The sequence below is a fragment of the Ips typographus genome, linkage group LG5, assembly GCF_016097725.1.
Source record: "Ips typographus isolate SLU linkage group LG5, UJ_Ityp_2.0, whole genome shotgun sequence".
In the NCBI taxonomy this organism is placed as follows: Eukaryota; Metazoa; Arthropoda; class Insecta; order Coleoptera; family Curculionidae; genus Ips; species Ips typographus.
Window position 1 is genome coordinate 14,228,000 of NC_138426.1, and position 20,863 is coordinate 14,248,862.

The 20,863-nt window shown below is 40.0% G+C and overlaps 3 protein-coding genes across 3 annotated transcripts; 1 reads left to right on the forward strand and 2 right to left on the reverse strand.

The window, feature by feature from the left end:
• Positions 1-44: 44 nt before the first annotated feature.
• On the forward strand, positions 45-10,727 carry Polr2H (DNA-directed RNA polymerases I, II, and III subunit Rpb8). The gene is made up of 4 exons (XM_081979589.1): positions 45-213; positions 5,719-5,802; positions 7,985-8,168; positions 10,530-10,727. Exons 1-4 carry the CDS (start codon positions 141-143, stop codon positions 10,645-10,647), a joined length of 459 nt encoding a protein of 152 aa, XP_081835715.1. The 5' UTR covers positions 45-140; the 3' UTR covers positions 10,648-10,727.
• Positions 10,675-11,244, reverse strand: LOC145728995 (V-type proton ATPase subunit G-like). Its single transcript, XM_081979593.1, has 3 exons — positions 11,119-11,244; positions 10,871-11,070; positions 10,675-10,822 (listed from the first exon to the last, which is right to left on the reverse strand). Exons 1-3 carry the CDS (start codon positions 11,195-11,197, stop codon positions 10,733-10,735), a joined length of 369 nt encoding a protein of 122 aa, XP_081835719.1. The 5' UTR covers positions 11,198-11,244; the 3' UTR covers positions 10,675-10,732.
• A 28-nt stretch (positions 11,245-11,272) lies between these two features.
• LOC145728965 (transcriptional regulator ATRX homolog) lies at positions 11,273-20,740 on the reverse strand. The gene is made up of 15 exons (XM_081979543.1): positions 20,622-20,740; positions 18,976-20,463; positions 18,369-18,925; positions 18,168-18,311; positions 17,956-18,040; positions 17,808-17,900; positions 17,365-17,751; positions 14,822-15,213; positions 14,573-14,765; positions 14,359-14,523; positions 12,688-13,286; positions 12,452-12,623; positions 12,276-12,397; positions 11,981-12,222; positions 11,273-11,929 (listed from the first exon to the last, which is right to left on the reverse strand). Exons 2-15 carry the CDS (start codon positions 20,446-20,448, stop codon positions 11,553-11,555), a joined length of 5,001 nt encoding a protein of 1,666 aa, XP_081835669.1. The 5' UTR covers positions 20,449-20,463; positions 20,622-20,740; the 3' UTR covers positions 11,273-11,552.
• Positions 20,741-20,863: the final 123 nt, after the last annotated feature.

Sequence of the window (20,863 nt, forward strand, 5' to 3'; positions counted from 1 at the left end):
TTCGTCAGTTGCACAGTTGCCAAAGTCAGCTGTCAAAACGTGCTGACTGCTGTCCTATCGTGTCCATGCGAGCTTTGCCCGCTTTGCCGGTGGTGTATCCAGTAATCCAGTTTTCCCGGGTTTTATAACGTTTCCAAACGATGGCAGGGGTACTCTTCGAGGATATCTTTAACGTGAAAGATATTGACCCTGAGGGCAAGAAATTCGATCGTGGTAAGTAACCAAAAATTGTTTGACTCGGCGATCGGCGACGTAGTTTTGCTTTGTGAGGTTATGTTGTTTTGTTTTGGGGCGGTTTGCTATTGCGTCGCATTTAATTTCCGTCTTTTTTGGGGCAGGGTGTCCCCCTTCTCATGTCGGGCTGTGCCCCTTTATTGTCAGAAGTTTAGACTACAGTTATATAGTAGCATGATTCGGTGTTGTATAACTGTGTAAACCATTTTTATGCGTCGTGTCTGCGGCAGTCCTGTTGGGGAGCTGATTTAGAGGTTTGCCAGTGTAAAGGCATACGGTCGAATTCAACTTGTTAACTGAAAAGCCTTAATTACACCATCTGCATACTTGGATATGTAACTAACCACAGTCTTTAACAGTAGCAATATCTAACTATTATCTTATCTTTCCATAAAGTTAGTCTAAAGGTTTGTAGCAGGTTTAGGAAGGCTTATTTAACTGTTGCCCTCCCAAAAATCTTTCAAGTCTGTCTCCAAGACATGTCAGGCAATTTAAGTTCCTGATAAGGTGATCATAATTTTAAACGTTCTGCACCTGTATAATATGTATTAGTTTTAGAGATGTGGGGGCATTATAGAATCGATAGAGCAGATACACTTTTGCATCGTGCTGATAGCGACGTTCCCCAACGTTTACTTGGTCCTTCCCCCCCCCCCCCCCCTCTCTCCTAACCCAGTCCTCCACGTGCCCTTTTCGCCCTGTTTGACGTGACGCAAGCATAAAGGGAGTGGCCTGTCGACCTTAAACTTGAAATTCGACCGCGACCTTCCTACGTTCTCTGCAATCGCTTTTTCTGGACTTTGCTGGATGTTTCCAAGCCTCCAACTTTCCAGGACCTGGATTATGCAAATTACCGTCTCAATCAATATTTCCTTGGATGCTGATAAAATTAATCTGACTGCGTTACGCCCACCCCTTGCTTAGAGGGGTTGGTGGCAAAAAAGGGGTGGTTAGTTACCAGTTCTTGCTAGGATCGATGAAGCTCATATCGCTAGCGCCCCCTGACGGTCAAGGTTAACGGGTCTAGGTCAGGAGGGGAGTATTTCTATAATAAATTATTTTCCTGTTAAAATCAAGTGAATTCAAGTCTAGGTCGCCCTACGGCCAACCGGAAATCCTTCTCTCAGTGGTTGGTATTATTAAGACATAATTTGGTAATACATAATGTTATTTCTAAAGGTTGGCCTAGTGTGAACGACCCAAATCCCCAATTCAAGGTCCCGGTCTTAAGCTCGTTATGTCATGGCAGCAGGCTGAATATTCGCGTACATTGTTTCTGATTGTTTGGTTCTCAAATGTTCCATACTTAGTTCTGATTGGTGGTAAAGTTATAAAAAGGTGTGGTGGGGAAGGGGGAAATCCGCGTACCGTTGACCGATGACGAATTGGCTTGTTTTAGGAAACTGGTTTTCCATTGTAATTTCGAATGTTTCGTTTAACTATTTATGTACAAAGACCATCTTTACGGCTTTCTGGGGATAAAACCTTGAGCACCAGGTGGTTCATTAGACTTAATGAATTTGAGGTCTTTTAAAGTTAGGAAGCCGGGTTTCAAAGTTTTTTTCAATGGGTTTATAATTCCACAAGCTGAGTTTATACACTTTAACATGTGTAGGGTCCTAAGTACTTAACTGTTTGATAGTAATCGTAACCTCAAATTAAGTTGTTTTTTGTTGGCAAAATGGCGAACAAGTCTCATTGTAAACAGAGTCTAATTGACGCCTGAAACAAATCAGAACGGAAATATTTGATTAGGATTTGTTCAGTTTTCCAATACTCTCCCCCAACCACAATCAAAGGCCATTCTCCATTTCCTCCAACTCGTTCTTTGGAATGATCGTGACCCGGCGACGAAATATTGCGCAACATCATCGACATTCGACCGAAATCTATGGATTTCGGCGCGCCCATGCCTCGTGGAAATTGCGCATTCCGAATTTCCCCTCTTCTTCCCCCCTCCTCCTCAGCCACTGCTTTCCCCCCTACGGGCGACCGCCAACCTGCCCATCGTCGTCGATCGACGCCGTCCTTTCATTTGTTTTGGGTCCAAGTTCGGCAGTGTTTTGTTTTCGGGGTGACGTTTTCGTAAGATGGGTACCGCCGACGGTGCCCGGTCGTTTTGTTGTCTGCTAGGGGAGTACCCACGCCAGCCCTTTCCAGGTGACGGTACGGCGATGGCAGGCGGCCGGAAAAAATGCGAAAATCAGCTGGTAGCCAGCTTTGAACTTGATCTTGTCAAGGTGAGTTGTGTTTTCAATTGTTTACACGCGCGCCTCGATTTTTGTACAGTTTCAGTTTTATTTCTCCCATTTTCGGGGGTTTGGGGGGGGGCTTCAGTACCCCCCTGGTGACGTCATGAGGATTTTTCCATTTTCGTGTCATATAAGCTTTCCAGTTTGCGTGGTGGGGGGGGAGAGGGTGAAGCGGTTTTGACTATTTTTTTTTTTTAGAAAAAATTTGGTCATGGATTAAAAATGGCGACCGGGCAAATTTAATGACGTGTCCCGTGGACCGTCGATCAAAACAAACGTTTGCGGTTTTGCGCGGAACCTGAACCCGTCGACGTTTAGAATAGGCGGCCATGGTACCAAAATCCCAATAACCAGAACATGCACATCCGTATATTTATGTAATAGCAACAACAATAATATTATTTATTTATTTACTCGCTTATCTAAGTGCATGGAAACGCCGCCTCACGTAAATGGCGCCGTTATCGCGCTACTCTACATACGGAAAAAACCAAAACAAATGACGTCCCTCTAATCCTGATCGTTAATTTGCTTCAATAGTGTAGCAACACACCTGATTTCTAATGCACACAGCTCCACAAAACGCATTATTGCTTTATGACCCACTGGATGTTCAGATTTGAGCCTACTTGAGTTTTAATCCATATAGAGAAGTTCGAAATTTATAGTGCAACAAAACTTGAATTAAACAAAAAATCTTATAAAATATTGCCGTAAATCATAGTGAGTTAGTTGCTCCACATCGTTAAACTAGTGCTCTATTACCTTGGTAGTGCAACTAGAGTTTCTAGTTTCTAGAATCACAAATTAAGGGAGAGGGAGGAGTTTTGATGTATCACAGGGTTAAAAGTGTTTACCCACCCAAAAAATCATCTGTCACTTCTGTAAGTGAATAAATGTTTGTTGTACCATAAAAGTTTTATTTTTCTTTCAGTATTTACTATTTAGAGTATTGAGTTAAATGAATTCCTTCAATTTTCCACGACATAAAGTTTAATGGTACAACAAATTTTTGTACTCTCATCAGGCTGGTGGTTGTAGGAACAACAATCTAACTAAACTCAGAAACATGTAGTTACTGCCTGAATAAGTTTGTAGCCAGTAATTTTCTTTGAGAGGGAGTTTACTAAAAGTTGGTTGCACCATAGATCGGGGTGAGTGAATGGAAGTGTTTGATTGGCGGGGTGAAGGGAAGGAAAGTGCGCCCGGGCTCGCGACTGCAGCTGTTTCCGAAGCTGGCAAACCGGGCACGTGGGCAGTCCTTTGCCACGTGTTTCACTTTTGGCGCTCGAAGATAATTACGTTCCTGCATACATTAAGTGAGGTTATAATCTGTCAAGCGGTTTGACAGTAAAAATCAACGAAAATCAGAATCTGTTGAACAGGTTGCATAATGGTACCGCCGAAATCCGGCCTGATGGGTCGCAAAATAAAGGCGAATCGGTTACTTAATACAACATCAAGGTCACCCGGTTTTGGCTTTTTCGGGCTCGCATCGTCGTCTCCGCTTTATTATTAGGTTTCTGGGACCCGCTTTGAAGGATTCCTGATCTTCGGTAAGATTCTTCATAGTACAGGAAAATGCGAAGTTTGACAACGTTTATAATAAACTGTAACAATAGTCATAGACACACCAATACAAATCAATGTACCAGACAAAGATAGAGAAAAATTTTGTAACAGATGTGTTTCCACGTGATGGCTGCACACAAATGACAGCGCCTGTCACATGCTTAACTGATGCTCGTCGCGCACCCTCAACGTTTATGTCGGACAAGCCCAGTTAACTTGATTGCAAAAAGTGCAATAAATGTTCTATACCACCGCCTACTATACTAGAAAGGTGCTTGTCAAAAATTCCAATATGGCGGAAATAGTGATGACAGTTTGCGTTTGTTTGTATTGTGGAAATTGAATTTTTTGAGGATTAGATGAATTTTTACGGTTTAAAATCAAGAGTTGAGGTTATTTGTGTAAGTTATTTTTGTTTGCTGCCGTTCATCAGCAATTCAGGAAAAAGCTCAACCGTGTCTTTACAAAAAACCGGATTTAACTCAACAGTGGTTGATCACTTTCAAGTGGGATGATTTTACTCCAACACTATACTTAATGGTAGGTACAAGTGTTTTCTAGTATGTGAGGTTCATTGGTAATAACATAAGAACCATTTACCAGTTTTGCTTACCTAGTTTCAAGGATTTACAGATTTTCTTACATTGAACAGTGTTTAAACTAGTTTGTGGTGTACTTTCCAGGACAAATGTTCTAACCAATTTGTTTAGGCTTGATTGTATACAGGTGTGGTAAATCCAAAACCGACCATAGGAAAACCGCGTAACGGACAGAGAAACGTACATTATTGCATGCGCGGGACTAAGACAGAAAACGAAAAAAATATCAAGTAGGCCATATTTTCAGCGCGCTGTTGCCAAACGCCAAGTTATTTTGTCGACGGTATTTGAGTGATACTTGGCGTTTGGCAACAGCGCGCTGAAAATATGGCCTACTTGATATTTTTTTCGTTTTCTGTCTTAGTCCGGCGCATGCAATAATGTACGTTTCTCTGTCCATTACGCGGTTTTCCTATGGTCGGTTTTGGATTTACCACACTTGTATAAAAAGCTTTACCTATACATATCTGGTTCAGGAATGAACCTTTCTTTGATTTTTCACTCATAACTTGCAATCAACTACACGAAATAATTTAAAAAAAAAACATATTTCTTACTACTTCTGCATACGTTTGTGTATAAAACGAAAGGCGCTAACGCCGCCAATAAAAATGACATTTTAGGCTTTCTAGTATAGAGGGCGGTGTCTATACACTTCTAAATTTGATACACTATTTGATTCTGATTTCAAGTTTCAGGAAAACAACAGGTTGACAGTGACGTTTAGTAGCTATTATATATTTTAGTGACTTTTGATTATCAGTCAAATTAACTTACTGGCAACATTGCTTTTTTATACAAACTGTCAAAATTGACAGAAATCATACAGTAACGCACTATTATTATTATTATTATTATAAATTATGTATATTTAAGGCGTTTAAGTTTGGTAGTGCAGAAAATTCATCGGCTGTTGCCTTTTATTATTAACAAAATAATTTCGGGCCATATTTAAGCCGATTCAAGGCCGTCACGGTAAACTCACACAAAGCAATCGTGGTATCCATTATTATCAAAGGAGAGCGTGCGTGTTTGGTTTAATTTGATTTTTTTTTTTGCAGTGAGCCGACTCCATTGCGAATCTGAATCGTTCAAAATGGACCTTATCCTGGACATCAACTCGTGGCTGTATCCGATGGAGTTAGGTCAGTATCCAATCCGAAGTGTGGCGCGCTTCTGAATGTAACGCCTGGCCTTAGCTGCCGCGCGAAAGCCCCCGCAATGCGGCCTTGGCATTGAACTTGGACGCTTGCGCCCTTCGACCGTTCGATACGTCACATTCACACACACACAGTGGCGCGTTCATCTCTTTAATTTCTCCTCTCGTCCCCCTCGTCGTTTGGTCTCCGCGTGTGTCTGTTCAATTTTCCTGATTATGTCGCGAACGCGCGCGGTTGATGTCAAGGACGAACGGCATGGCAACACGCGGACGACGTTGCCGTTTTGTTTGATCGTGGGGAGTGGGGTTAAAAAGGCGACGTTGCTGCCTACGGAAAAACGCCTAACAGCAGCCGCCGGTGTAGAGATGAGCTCGTTGTACGGTTGTATCGCTTTATTTAACATAATCTAGTCAAAGAATAGCTAACGGGTGTTCAGTTTGTTATGGTCGTAGTTGGCTGTGGTTCTAGCATGAACGTAGGGCCGTTGATAAGTTCATATATGCTTTGAAATGACAGCTGTCATATAATAATTGTTTGCAACGTTATCTAAGACATACGCTTTTGTGACAATTGCCGTCCATAGGCGACCTGACCCTAACAATTATGGAACACCCGTTATTTAACAAGAAGTGACAGTTGAAAAGAGAAAGCGAATTAGAGAGAGACAATCGACTGATAATCATTGAATATCAGGAGTTTCACTGGTTGATCATTCAGGTTGTTGAAGAACGTTGCCATATCTTAGACCACATAAAATAATTGTTTTAAAACATCTGTCCCTTCTTGTCAAATAGCTATTCTCTGATCTAGTCTAGGTGGGATAATTTGGCAACAGTGGGTTTGTTATACGTCGCTGTCACATTGTTGACAAGTCGAAAACTTCTTTTTTTTTGGCTTGCTTAACGTTTATTATTGCTTTTAAACGTTTGCCCATATATTTTTGAATCACCCTGTTAAGTATGAAAGGTATAACACCTGCCATAGCGTAGTTATATCAAAATAAAAGTCGTTATTTGTATCGATAGATTTCTACCATTTCTATACAAGAGAACTAGGGTACAGGAAAAAATGGCGGTCGTTTACGCGCTATTGGTCAGGCGGTCGCTTTGAGTTTAATAGTGCCGGACCAATCAGAGTCTGAAAGGGGTGCGGTTTGCACTTGTGTTCTCTTCATATCTTTTGTTTTTGTTTTTCTAGGCCATCTAGGCTTAGCTTGGTATTAGTTGAGAGTGGGTTGGTCTCCTCGTCGTCCAAACTTCAGTCAGGTGAATGTAATAGAAACTCAAAAATTGCGTACCTTTGTATAGATACGCCGCCCCCTTCTTGACCTTTGCTCCGTGGACCATAAATTTTGCCGGGGGCCTTTGGCCTAGGTCGGGGGCGGCAACCCGCGCCTGCGCTGCTCCTCAGTTTCGCAGCATAATCTCCCAGTTGGCGGCGCTCAGCTGTGCGGGCCGTTTGTTTGTTGCCAACATGGCGGATGTGCCCATTATTTCTGCTCAACTAAAAACTGAACACGTACAGATGTAAACGTAGTCGGTCCTCTAAATTGATCGTGTTTACACCCACGCGGTTAAGCAGCGATCTCGAATTTACCATCATCATCATTATTCTGGTTATTGCTGTTTATTTAACTGGCTAGTGTTTGGTGACCTTGAACTTGACAATCAGAAATAGGCGGCGTGACGTCACAGTATCGTGTGTATGTTTTGTTTCCGAACTGGCTCGATTCAGCATTATCATTTTTTTTAATTTAAAATTGTGACTTGGACGATATGGTGAATGCGCCCCGAAATCACTACGTTGACTTGAATACTTCATGGGTTAACGTCGGATCACTTCTAATTTAGGATGCTAGGTGGCGTTTAGGTGCCCTAACGTTTGTTGTGTCCTAAGTTTAGAACTCACTTTTGGAGTTACGTGCATAGATGGCGCTGTTTTATCCAAATGTCCTTCACACCTCGAGAAACAAAGGTCGGTGCATATGTGGATTTGTCATTTGGTAATCAAACACTATTAATAGTTTCTAGGTGTATTTACTGCTTTAGCACAGAGATGGTGCTACTCTAGTGTTCGAACATTGTTGCCATGTCTTAAACGTTTAAAAACTTTTGTTGGTTACTTTTATAAGTTATAATAGGATTTAATAAATATTTGTGTTTGACAGGTGATAAGTTCCGGTTGGTGTTGGCGACGACCTTGAGAGAAGACGGGTACCCGGATGGTGGCGATTGGAACCCGCAGGGTCTGGACAGTGAAGGTTCCAGAGCGGACAGTTTCGAGTACGTCATGTCCGGCAAAGTGTACCGAATCGAGGGGGACGAAGCGTCTCTGGAACCGTCCAGTCGACTGTAAGTAGCACGTTTTGTTTTTGTCCTGGCGATGTGACGTCACTGGATTGGACGAGATTGGGGACCACCCTGTGTTTACTGATTTTAGAGCACCGTGAACACAGCTGGTGGTATCTCAGTCTCTTCTTTTCACTGCCGCTATTATGTCTACTGAGGTAAGATTGTTATCAAGAGAGAGAGAGAGAGAGAGGAGTGTAGGAAGCGACATCTAGCTGCCACCTGGAGGTTTGCGTAGCTGTAATTAAAAATAACGTCGGGCTAGAGGGCCAACTTGCAACAGCTGTTTGTATTTTGAACTTTGTTTTGGCACACCAGACTTGCCAAATTAGTCACCTTTTCTCCTCTCCCCCATCATTTAGACGGGATTTTTCCGAGTTCTAATTTAATGTGATCAATATCCAACTTTACTCCCAAAATTATTATAACATTTGTTTTGAAATTAGCACCTTCACCTTTTTATACAGAAAGCAATATTTTAGTAACTAAAATCATTGATAAAAAATACCATAGTAGGCTTTTACTCGGTTGTGAAATTTACTGACAACTGCGGTAGGCACATTCGACCTCGACGGGTCAAGGTGTTGGCGACACTTTTGGATTACATAAGACGGTGATGGTTCCAAGTAATTTTCTAATAATACCGACAACGCGCGCGCTCCCATATATATAACACACTCGCAACACATATAGAAAAGTGCATTGTTGCGACGTTGCCACGTTCCAATCTTATCAGAAATCCAGGAAAGGATCTAGATCTGGACGTCCAGCTGGCTTCAATTGAGAAAAGAAATTTGACAACGTGGTCGTAATAGTTGGCACCGTCGCTCGTTTTGCATAACAGCAGGCCGCGGAGCATCCTGCAATAACGTCGTCGCACAGCCAACCGCGATATTTATAATTATAGTCGCAGTGAGGGTCCGTGGGGCGGCGGACCTCAGCTGTTCTGTCATTAACGTTTCGGAGCGCGTTCCGTTTGTTCGTATCGTTTAGAGGAAAAGTAGAAAAAGTGTTGGTGATTCTGAAAAAAAGTGTTTCTCTTAAGGTTTTTTTCTTGAAACAAAAAGTAGTGATTACGTAAAAAAAAAACTACCCAACCGGGATGTTTTGTAATAAAACGTCGCATTCCTTCGGTCAGGCGTTTGGAATGAGACCAAACTGTCGTATTTTTAGTTGACCGCAGAAAAACACGCTGACACCTAATTAGAAGCGCCTCAAAACTGTCGTGTCTTACGTAATTGGATGGAAAGAACCCAATTTTTGCCATAGTGCCGACGACTAATCCAACTAAGCGATCAGGTTCACCCCCCGTTTACCTTATTCCTAACCCCTTAGCCCTTTAACCTAACCTCACAAACACGTTGATTCTAGGTTATGTACTCCCGGCTCTCTGCTAGATTCTCAGGTCGGCCGCTAGGTGGAGCGCCTCCGGCTACGTGCCAGAGGTGCCTTTGCACATAGTTGAGCAGCTCTGTAAATGCACTATCTGGTACGACAGCCTGTCGTGCATACTCTCTCTCTCACTCTCTTCGATATACTTAAGTTATGTTACAGTGTGTTGTTTAGTTTTTAAGCTAGTAAATAAAACGAGTTTTAAGCTGTTTTGGTGTTATTCATTTATTAACAGAGGAATGGCGACTGTCAAATGGGGCCTAATTCTTGAAAGCAGGGACCGGAAATCTCAGGAAAAGTGTTACGGATAGAATGTGACAGAAGAAGCTGACAATACCGGGTTCCTGTCACATTTTACAGGTCTTGATAATTCCCCTCCCTCGTTTCAAGAATACGCACCCTGTTAGATTAAACTAACAGTTAATTCACAAAAATGCAGTACAGAAATCTAATTGATGACTGTGGTAATCTTTAAACTGTAATTTTGGCCATTGAGATTTGTCGGACAGATGATAATGTTCATGGCATTTTTTCATATCTGCTTAAAGTATCGAAGCAAGCCACACAGACATAGGCCGCATTTGTTTTCACGATGTGACGTAATTTGACAAATCCATAATTTCACCAATTGTCAAATGTGACACGAAATCTGGTAGTAATGTAACACTGTTTTCATTAAAATTCATTAGTCGATCGTGACTAACTAAGAAAAAAATTAACAAAGCGGAAAAGGGACTACGCACTGTCATTTTATGACATCTGTTTATCGACTGTCCAACTCGGAGATGAAATCGATATACACGGTGGCAGTGTGGTTAGCTGGTTGTGACGTTCCATCAACCACGACCACTATCCATACTACCGTTGTGTGGGTCGGTCTGACTACGAGACGCACCCCCACTTCTTGTTCGTCAATATTAGTATATTAGACAGTTGTCTGGTTTGAAAGGTTAATTTCTATATTGTTGACAGTGCCGCTTATGTGTCGTTCGGAGGACTTCTGATGCGTCTTCAAGGTGACGCCAATAATCTGCACAGTTTCGAAGTGGACCAGCACATGTACTTGTTGATGAAGAAAATTTTCATGTAGACGGTTCGCATTCCAACGCCACCCAAGTTGTGTTCTATTTGTATTTTATTATTATTAATAAATTTTTATATTGCAAACAATTTGTTTAAATTTTGTTGAAGGATTTCAGGACGAAAAAATTGGGGTGGATTTTCGGTGTAACATCAGTAACCAGATCGATCAATTCTATGATCACCTACAATACGCGTGACATTAAAGTAATTTGGGTGTTTGAAACATTCACCTTCTCTTTGTGTTCCTGAACTGTTTTTTCCAGTTGATCCAAGTAAACGTTGGTGTCTTTTTCTATTTGAGCCACTACGTCCTCTTTGGTATCCATGTTTTTGCTTAGAAAGTCTTGATAGGACATTTCTCTGCTTAACCTATACGTTTCTATTTCTTCTTCTGCCTCCTCTTTAGCTTGTCGCAGCCGTTTGATTTTGCCTAATAAATTTTCTCATAGAGGCAGAATACTCTCGTTTGCTTACTTACGTTTCCGGGCCTCAGATACTTTCTCTGCGGCCCTTTTTTCAGCCGCTAACAACTGTTGAATGCCCTGATTGTTCTGCATCGATCACTTATAAATGATACTGATTGACAGCTGTCCACTAAACAGCGTCAGAGGAAAATAATTAAACTACCGGTGTGGCTCTTGTAAACAACATTTAATCTTACCGACTCGGTACAGTCAGGAAACTAATGTGATCGCTAAAATTAGTATTATTATGAATGGAAAGGAGACGACAAAGTATATACTCGTGTAACTTCAACCTAGTAATGAAAAAAGATTTTTTCTTGTTCCACTATAGTTATGTACAATTTAAATTATAAATAACGTAGTTATAATCGGTACGTAAACCGTCTTGATTCAATAAGCAATGAATAAACTGATAGACGCACTTTATAAAGTAAACACTGGTGGTTATTTAGTCGTCCAAATCGATAATTTCCTGAACTACGGGAGTGGTGACAGAGGGCGCTTGTCGCGTCTGCAATCGTCGTAACTCTTCAGCCGTGATGTTCATGTTGCCGAGTCGCTGATTGGCTTGTTGTTGTTTGAGGAGCATCGTCTGGTTGACGAGCCGTTGCTGTTGCAACATCTGCATCATACGGATCTCGTTTTGAACGCGGTAGTACATGCTGAAATCGTTTTCGGACATTTGGATTTGAAGTTGTGCTATTAGCGCCGGAATCACGCCTTTGATCTGAACTTCTGACCAGCCGGGGTTGTCTCGACGTACGATGTTGGCCAACGCCGCGTGGATTGAATTAGGCGAAATGTTCATTGTATTGTTGTACAATGCTACCAAAAATATTAAATATTATAAATACACAGTTTAGTGAAAACACTTACCGTTCAAGTTGGCAACGCCAGTAAAATTAACGGTCGTTTTCCGAAGTACTTTCTCGTTTTCAAACTCCTCCCAGGCGGCTTTGCGCTCCTCCTCGTTGAGTTCTTCGTCCTGCTTGTTTTCCAACAGCGACTGATGTTCGTGGTATTTGAAAATAATCGATTCGTGCTTTTGCACCATCTCACCCAAAAGCACGTCTTTTGGCACAAGAGGAACTGGCCGATCTGTCGGCTCCAAATCGGTCCTGTGTAAACCAAGTTTGAAACAACCTTCAAGTTTTACGCCGTAAACAGTTACTTGTATAGTTCCTGGATGTCGTTTTGGCTGTAGTGACGATCGATTTGCTGCTCGTCGATAACGCGCTTAGATATGGCCTGTTTGGTGACCTGGCGTTCGTAGATTTTCATTTCCATGGTACCCTGTTAATTTTTTTTTATCAGACTCCGATAAAATTGTTACTAAATGGTACTAACGTAAGTGACGAAACGATAAATGTATGACGGTTTTCTCTGGCCGAATCGATACACTCTGTAAATGCTTTGGATGTCATGCGAGGGATTCCACGACACGTCAAAAATGATGACGCGATTAGCGGCCACCAAATTGATACCCAAACCACCCGCCTTCGTTGATATCAAAAATAATCTACAAAAAAATAGTTGTGATTTAGTAAACTGAATTTAAGCAAATTTCCACTCAAAACACTCGCCTGGCCCGAATATTGCTAGGATCGTTAAATTCGTCACACCAATTGGCGCGATTATCACAGCTAGACGACCCGTCCAAACGGAAATAGTCAAGGCCGAGCGACCAACTGCCTGTATGGCCACCCACTTTATCGCTCTCGCCCCTTTGAGTGGCCTCGTCGATCCGAGCCAAAAAATATTCGATACAATTGAGCGTGTACAGTGACTGGGAAAACACCAGTACTTTGTCGCCCATTTCTTCGCATTCTTTCAATATTTGAAACAAAAGGAACACCTTAGAGCCCAGATTGACGTTGTCCAGCTCCTCCCGTGTGACGTATTCCTCCCACCAGTACTTTTCTCCCGGTGTCACCACCTCTTCTACGTCAGAAAAGTCATCGCCATTTTCGCCACGCTGTGCGGCTTGGGCGCGCGTGAGTCGCGTTCGTCTGGCCGGGTGCTTTGATTTGTCAGCCTTTTTTTGCTTTTTCTCCAGCTTGCAGCCATCAGAATCGTCATCGGAACTAGAATTTTCACTTTTTGACGTTTCGGCGCTACTCTCTTCGTCGCTGTCGTCTATGAAATCTTTTAAGGAACCCTCCGAGTCTGTATCCTCTTCTTTCTAAAATTTACAATATAAATAGTGTTAGAAAACTTCATGAAATATATGTTGGATGAAATTTGTCACTAAAAGCTCTTAATGACATCTGATGATATCTTAACTTCGATCTTCTCCTGATTTCTCAAGGTCTTGTCCTTGGAACCATTTTGAAAAGTCCACAGACCTCTAAATGCTATTGAGAACCTTCTAAAAAGTGCCAGAGGCCTCTCTAGGTCGACAACTGAACGAAGCACAATAATCGCATTCTACGTCCGTGTAGCATAATATACTATTTTTTTTTTTTCAAGCAACATGTATACACGGTGTATGAGTTTGGAATGTTTTGATCGGAAAACCCCATTTCTCGATCAGTTAGGATAAAAGTAGCATACATGTCTAGAGCTCGATTTTTGGAAAAAGATTTTAATGGTAAAACTCTTTTTGTCAACCCGCGGAGCTAGAAGGCATTTTTCAAACTTCGGCCATTTTAAAAACTCATCAGCACTTTTTTGTTTTTGAAAATATTGAACGAAAATACAAACATTTTTAAGGAACATTTTCGGTAAAAAACAAGCCTACATACCAGGATTCATGGTGGTTATATTTCATGTTTTTTAAAAAAGAATTAAAAGTGAGATGTTTAAATCATCAGTAAAAAAAACAGTAAATTCGGTAATCACGATTGAAAGCGATAGATGGCGCTAGACAGCCATGATACGCCCTCTGTTAGACGACTTTGAAAATGGCTTCCTGTTATCGTGTTAGCCGTGCCATGTGTCATTTTATGTCCGTTTGTTTACGTTAATTTTGATCAAAAATTTAGCTCTAAAACCTTCAGGAAAACTGTATTTCTGAGCAAGAAAGAACATGGAAAGGTTGTATTGTAGTGCCAATCAAAGTAAGTGTAAGTGCATTAATTTCATCTGCTTTTTTCTAAATGCAACAGTTTAGTCTGAATCAAGTTGTGGACATTACTTTTTTACCTCCTAGGACAATAATGAAAATCCATTTTTGTACTAGTAACATAATGTAGCTTTTCTACGCCGGCAGTACAGAATTAGTTTTCAAGAAACAGACTTATTGTGACACCCACCTCTTTAATAACATTGTTATCCTTTAGGCTTTTATCGAGCAACACTCTTGGATGCGTACAGATCCGTTGCAACTCCTGAAAGTCAGTAAACAGAAACGAGGTTCGATTAGAACCGCTTGCGCTCCTGCGTGCCAAATGTTCCATGTAGTGTTTGTACAGCTTGCACTACAACCAAACAATAAATCTGGGAAGGTTCTAGAGGTGTTATGCCCACCTGAAGCTCGCTAGGTTTAATAAAGATCACGTACTCGTGTTTTGGCGGCAAATACGGCTCGAGCACGGCATAGTCTTGTCGCTGTACCACACCGTCCAGGAGTTTGTGCAGAACGTGTGAACGTCTACGCATCACTTCTATATCGCGCGGTGTCGAGTCAGTGTATTGACCGTTCGTAATTGGATTCACAAATCTATTAAAATTTTTAATTAAAAATAAAAAATCTTGACACTTTTCTTGTCTGTTTACCTGTTCAAATACTCTTTGTAACTGCCAAGTAAGTTGGGTTTGATAAACTGCACCATGCACCAGTATTCGCGCAAATTGTTTTGCAGAGGAGTACCAGTCAATACGATACGTCTCATCGTTTTGATCCGATTCATCGCAATGCTTAAGTTGGTTTTCTCGTTTTTGAGCAAGTGTCCTTCGTCGCACACCACCAAATCTGGACCCGGATCCACTAAACCAGCGTGAAACGACGCGCGCAACTTTTTCGGAATTGCCTTGTTGTCCGGATTACTTAAATTCCTAAACATGTTGTAACCGATGATCAGAACGCCACCATCCTCATGCCAAGACTTGACCACGTAGTTACGTTCGTGGTGGACCATAGTAGTTTTACTAGTGACCAACTCGTACACCTAAATATTATCAACATTTTGATATTCGTGATGTGTACTGTTTTAAAGTGTCTTTCATTGTTACTAAACTAAGTACTGTTACCCTTTTTAAGCAAATTATAGTGTTTTGGTGTATATTTTAAAATTAACTTGACTGACTGGTACAGTTTTGTTTTTAAGTTTATGCGGATAGAAGTTTTAACGCCAAACTTGTTCTCCTTTTTTACAGTTGTATACAGGGTAATTCAAATTCGACCCGCACCATTGGGATCTCAGAAACCATAAGAGATACGAGAAAGTTTAAATTGGGGCAAAGTTGCGCAATTTAAAGCTCAACCAAATGCTGTTTGAAAAATTTTGATTTTCCGAGTACTTCCGAAGATATCCGAAAAAAACTGAAAATTTGATTTTTTGTTTTTATTTATTTCTAACCTTATTTGAAGAGATATCCCAAAACTAAAAGCATCTTTTCATTGCCACTTTTTCTTAGCTATTCGATGATGGATTCAAATTTGCCACACGACGTTTCGTTTTCTGTCAGTCATCATCAACTTTCTTTTTTCTTATGGGCGCCATATTGGATTTTTAGCCCACCAAATAGTACGTTTTATTCTGATTTTAGTGATGTATAATAACTTATGATTTGCTTCATAAATAACAAAATAATTCAATAAAAACTATTTTTACTTTAGTTATTGGCTTTGAGTTAATGGGCCGTTTTAAAAAGTGTCATTATTTGACAGTACTTGTCAAACACGATAGTTCGGACGATCATTAGAGCGTCAATCATAGTTAAAAATGTATCTAGAAAAGAAATCCCCGCAGAAAATGTTATTATTATACAAGCATTGCTGAACTATTTAGGTTAATCAGAAAAAGAGATTTGTTAGCATTATCTCTAACTTAAAAGGCTTATTTATGTTTCCAAGAGAAAGATCATCATTTTAGGAACTTAATTTTTTGCCAAATTTCAATTTTTTATAATGTTAAGTGCAAGTTTATAGTTATTTATACAGTAAGTGACAAACCATTTTTTATTCATTCATATTTATTCGAGTGAATAAACCGGTTTAAGTCACGTGTCTTATACAGTATTTTATTAAATTTCGACTTTTTATATTAAAAAAAAAACTAAAATTACAGTTCTATTAAATTTGCACCGCGCCCCGTAGATGTAACATTGATGTTTGTTTGTTTACATCTGTAAATAGGCGAATGTCATTCAGAGTGATTTAATAGTTATTCATACAGCAAGTGACTTAAACCATTTTTTATTCACGAAAAGAACAACTAGGTCCACAAGCGTAGCGAGTGGCCTAAGCTGTTCGAGTGAATAAACCGGTTTAAGTCACGTGTACACCTTTGTGACTAAGTATGTTCAGGCCAATTGCGTGTGACAAGTACTACCAAGTAATCTTCATAAAACGTCTCATTAACTCAAAGCTAACTAAGGTAAAATCTCTAAAAGCTCTAATGATCGTCCGAATTATCGTGTTTGACAAGTACTGTCAAATAATGACATTTTATAAAACGGCCCATTAACTCAAAGCCAATAACTAAAGTAAAAATAATTTTTATTGAATTATTTTGTTATTTATGAAGCAAATCATAAGTTATTATACATCACTAAAATCAGAATAAAACGTACTATTTGGTGGGCTAAAAATCCAATATGGCGCCCATAAGAAAAAAGAAAGTTGATGATGGCTGCCAAAAAACGAAACGTCGTGTGGCAAATTTGAATCCATCATCGAATAGCTGAGAAAAAGTGGCAATGAAAAGGTGCTTTTAGTTTTGGAATATCTCTTCAAATAAGATTAGAAATAAATAAAAACAAAAAATCAAATTTTCAGTTTTTTTCGGATAAATTCGGAAGTACTCGGAAAATCGAAATTTTTAAAACTGCATTTGGTTGAGCTTTACATTGCGCAACTTTGCCCCAATTTAAACTTTCTCGTATCTCTTATAGTTTCCGAGATCCCAATGGTGAGGGTCGAATTTGAATTACCCTGTATAACCTTGAAAAAGGCATGCAGTGACTGCCGAAACGTTGGTTTTAATAAATTAACAATGATATGAGGCTAAACACCGCCATCTGTGTTTGATTTTATCAAACCAAACAATATTATCAAATACAACGCAAGTCGGCAACGCTATACTAACTGCACTCACATCTAAATCGGAAGATTTCGGAATCCACTTCTTAAACTCGCTCTTCCAGTTTAGTACCGTGTTCACGGGACACACCACCATCACTTTGTGCACGTTGGTTTTCTCCGAATTGGTAATTAGCGTGTGAACCAAAGCGATCACCTGCAAAGTCTTACCCAGACCCATACAATGGGCCAGAATGCAGCCAGATCCTTTGCCTTGTTTGGCCCTTTTCAACGACTCGAACGAGGCGTCCCACATGAATTTCACCCCCTGAATCTGATGAGGTTTTAGCTGTCTGGCCAACTTCTTGTGGATGCTCAGCAGTGGCTCGTTGTTTTGCTCGTCAAAGTCCAGCACTACTTTATCGACAGTGGCGTCCGATTTGAGTTCAAATATTTCGTTGTACTGTCAGCGAACAGAAAAGTTAAGCAACAAGCAGAACTATCCAAAAATGGTTAAACCTTTTTTTGTTTTTCCGCGATGCGCTCCTTGCGTTCCTTCTCCTCTTGTTCCGCCTTTTTCGTGGTTTCAGAGAGTGAATCCTTATCGATCATCTGCCAAAAGGAGAAAAAATCAAACAAAACATCTACGAGACCACAAAAATTGTACCCGTCTCAAATGCTTTCTGGTGGACTTGTCCTCGTCGTCGCTGCTTGAATCCCGAACTCGTTTAATTCTTTTTCTGGCCGGTGAGCTATTAATCACAAAATTACATTATGAGATAAAAAACTTCCTTGTCTTGGCAGATTCAAAACAATATCACATAATTTCTAAATAACAGAACTATTTATGTGATAAACACTCTTTATTATACATTTTACCTTGCTTCTTCCTTCTTGTTGGATTGACTATCTGAAACTTCACCATCCTTGTCACTTTTTGCCTCTTGGTCAGATTTTCCAGATGCATCATCCTCTGAATCAGTAATAATGTTTTTCCGTTTGCTAGCTTTCCTTTTAGCCTCCCTGAAAACAAACATCACTTGTCACTACTGTGACCTAATTTTTGACGTTCAAACTTACTTGACCAATTCTTCCTTTTCTGCTGAATTTTTGGCCGAAAATTGGGAAAACGTCTGGTCCTCATCATCAGACTCACTGTTGCTGTCCAATACCACTGGTTCTGGACTTTTAGCTTTTTGACACTCATTTTCTGATGTTTTTATTTCAGTCTCCTCAGACTCACTGTTGCTATCCAATACAACTGCTTCTGAACTTTTAGCTTTTTGAGAGTCATTTTCTGATGTTTTTATTTCAGTCTCATCAGACTCACTGTTGCTGGCCAATACCACTTCTTCTGAAGTTTTAGCTTTTTGAGAGTCATTTTCTGATGTTTTTATTTCAGTCTCATCAGACTCGCTGTTGCTATCCAATACCACTGCTTCTGAACTTTTAGCTTTTTGAGAGTCAGTTTCTGATGTTTTTATTTGAGTGTCAGCAGCCTCAACCTCAACTGTTGCAGATTCCTGGTCTGCAATTGATTCTGGAGGTTTGTTCCTACTTTCTTCTACTTGTTCAGGTTCAGTTTCCTTATAGGACTCAGCTACTCCTGTCTCTTTATCAGAGTCAACAATTTGGTCCTATAATATTCAACTTGTAAAAATTAATCATTAAAAATTCAAGCACTTACCAAACAACTGTCTGCCAACTCTAATAAATCTCCATCCCCAATTGGTGGACTTAAAACAGGCATATCACCAACACTTTCCACTTCATCTCTGTCATTAGTGTCATTCATGTCATCTTGGGTATTTGGAGAGTCACTGGCACTGTCACTTTTAGCTGCCATCTCTTGGACATTATTGGATATCACATCATCCTGGTTCTTGGTGGATGATGGTGATGATGATCTTGATTCACTGCCAATATCACTCTCACTGTCACATTTTGCTTCCACTTCTTTGGGTTTATTCAGTTTCACAGTTAGGGTGATTTTCTTCACCTGGGTGGATTCACTTTTAGGACCCATTGGGGGTAGTTTAGCCAGTTTTTTAATTTCAAGCACCTCCTTTTTGTGCTCATACAAGCTTTGTAGTTGTTCACAAGCAAACTTAGGTAACCGAATAAAAACTTGTGACTTTAACTTGGAGTCATCTAACCTTGTATCCAATTCAATGGGTTCTGGTATGTCTTTTTTCTCTTTCAGACATCTTTTTCTAGTATTTATAGCCTTCTCTGATTCATCAGATGATCCTTCAGACAGACTACTTTCTTCCAACAATTCCTTTTTTGGCCTTTTAGAGTTTCTTTTCTTAACAAGCTTAGCAAAATTCTCTTTCAACTTGGCCTGTCTAATACTTGACCTCTTGATTGGTTCAAAATCAGAATCACTGTCATCTTCCTCAGAAACTTTACTGACCCTTCTTCTGGTTCTCCTGTTCTCTTTGCACTCCTCTTCAAATTTTCTGCTTTTTCTTGTGTATTTCTTTGGAGATTCTTCATCTGAACTACTCTGTATTATAACAGAACTGTCGAAACTTACAGTTTTTTTTGTTTTGTTTGGTGTAGAAGTTGTCATCTCTAGGGGAGTTGCATTGAGTGCCAGGAGTTTGTTAATATCCACCAACTTGATTTTGGGCACTTTCAACTGTTGTGTGTTTACAGCTGTCATATCATTATCATCCTCATCTTTGTTTGTTGATTTTGAATTGTCATTAACAAGACTGGCTAAGGTTTCATTGTCACTACTTGGACTGTCCAACCCAACTGAATTATTATTATCACAATTCACAGTTTCACTTGTTTTTACAACTTCTTTATTATTACTTTTTTTACTAGGGTGAGAAGAATTTTTTGATTTTTTTTTATATTTAGTGTGAATCACTTCAGTGTTTAAGTTGTTATCACTATGAGCATCTTTGTCACTACTTGAGTCAGAGTTGTGTTCCTGTACTTTCTTATACCTTTTGGACACACTCTCCTTAATACTATTGATCTTCTTATGCACATCCAGAGTGAGATTCTTCACTTTTTTCAACACCTTTCTGTTGCCCTGACTTTCCAGTTTGCACAGCAAACTGTCCACGTTCCCGCACTTGTTTAGACACTCCAAACCGGTTTGTAGATTCTGTAGTATCGTCTCCAACTCCGTTTCGTCCGACATGATGTTAGTACTTAACTGTAAATAGGAAAACTATGAATAAACACAAAAACAATGGTCCCACTAAGTTTCCCGCCTTTCATCTTTTTCGCCGAAGCTGTGAATATTACCGCGCAATTTCACAATGTTTGTGTCCACACAAAGGGTTTAAAACGAAAGGGACAAAAACCACTTACCTTTTAAATTAAGAAGTTAAAAACGGGTAAATTTAATAGAAAGTTTCTCTAATCCAAGCAGGACGGCATTTTGTCACTAAAAACAGACGCTGTCAGTACTGTCACAAATAGAAAAACAATTGACATTACGGTAACTGTCAAAAATTCTACGTGGCGTTGCCAGTGTTGCTGAGTCTTACTTACTTGAATCCTCATTCAGGTATTAACTTTATACTGTATTCTTAGTATTTAATTTAAACTGT

Bases quoted from the DNA above. Each gene is read 5' to 3' on its own strand.
- Polr2H (XM_081979589.1), top strand. From the start codon at position 141: ATGGCAGGGGTACTCTTCGAGGATATCTTTAACGTGAAAGATATTGAC. The intron at 214-5,718 runs GTAAGTAACCAA...TTTTTTTTGCAG, and splicing joins GGGCAAGAAATTCGATCGTG to TGAGCCGACTCCATTGCGAA. The intron at 8,169-10,529 runs GTAAGTAGCACG...TATTGTTGACAG, and splicing joins CTGGAACCGTCCAGTCGACT to TGCCGCTTATGTGTCGTTCG.
- LOC145728995 (XM_081979593.1), bottom strand. From the start codon at position 11,197: ATGCAGAACAATCAGGGCATTCAACAGTTGTTAGCGGCTGAAAAAAGG. The intron at 11,071-11,118 runs GTAAGTAAGCAA...AAAATTTATTAG, and splicing joins AGTATCTGAGGCCCGGAAAC to GCAAAATCAAACGGCTGCGA. The intron at 10,823-10,870 runs GTGAATGTTTCA...CGCGTATTGTAG, and splicing joins TTCAGGAACACAAAGAGAAG to GTGATCATAGAATTGATCGA.
- LOC145728965 (XM_081979543.1), bottom strand. From the start codon at position 20,448: ATGTCGGACGAAACGGAGTTGGAGACGATACTACAGAATCTACAAACC. The intron at 17,901-17,955 runs GTACAATTTTTG...TCCTTTTGGCAG, and splicing joins CCAGAAAGCATTTGAGACGG to ATGATCGATAAGGATTCACT. The intron at 12,398-12,451 runs GTTAGTACCATT...AAAAATTAACAG, and splicing joins TTTATCGTTTCGTCACTTAC to GGTACCATGGAAATGAAAAT.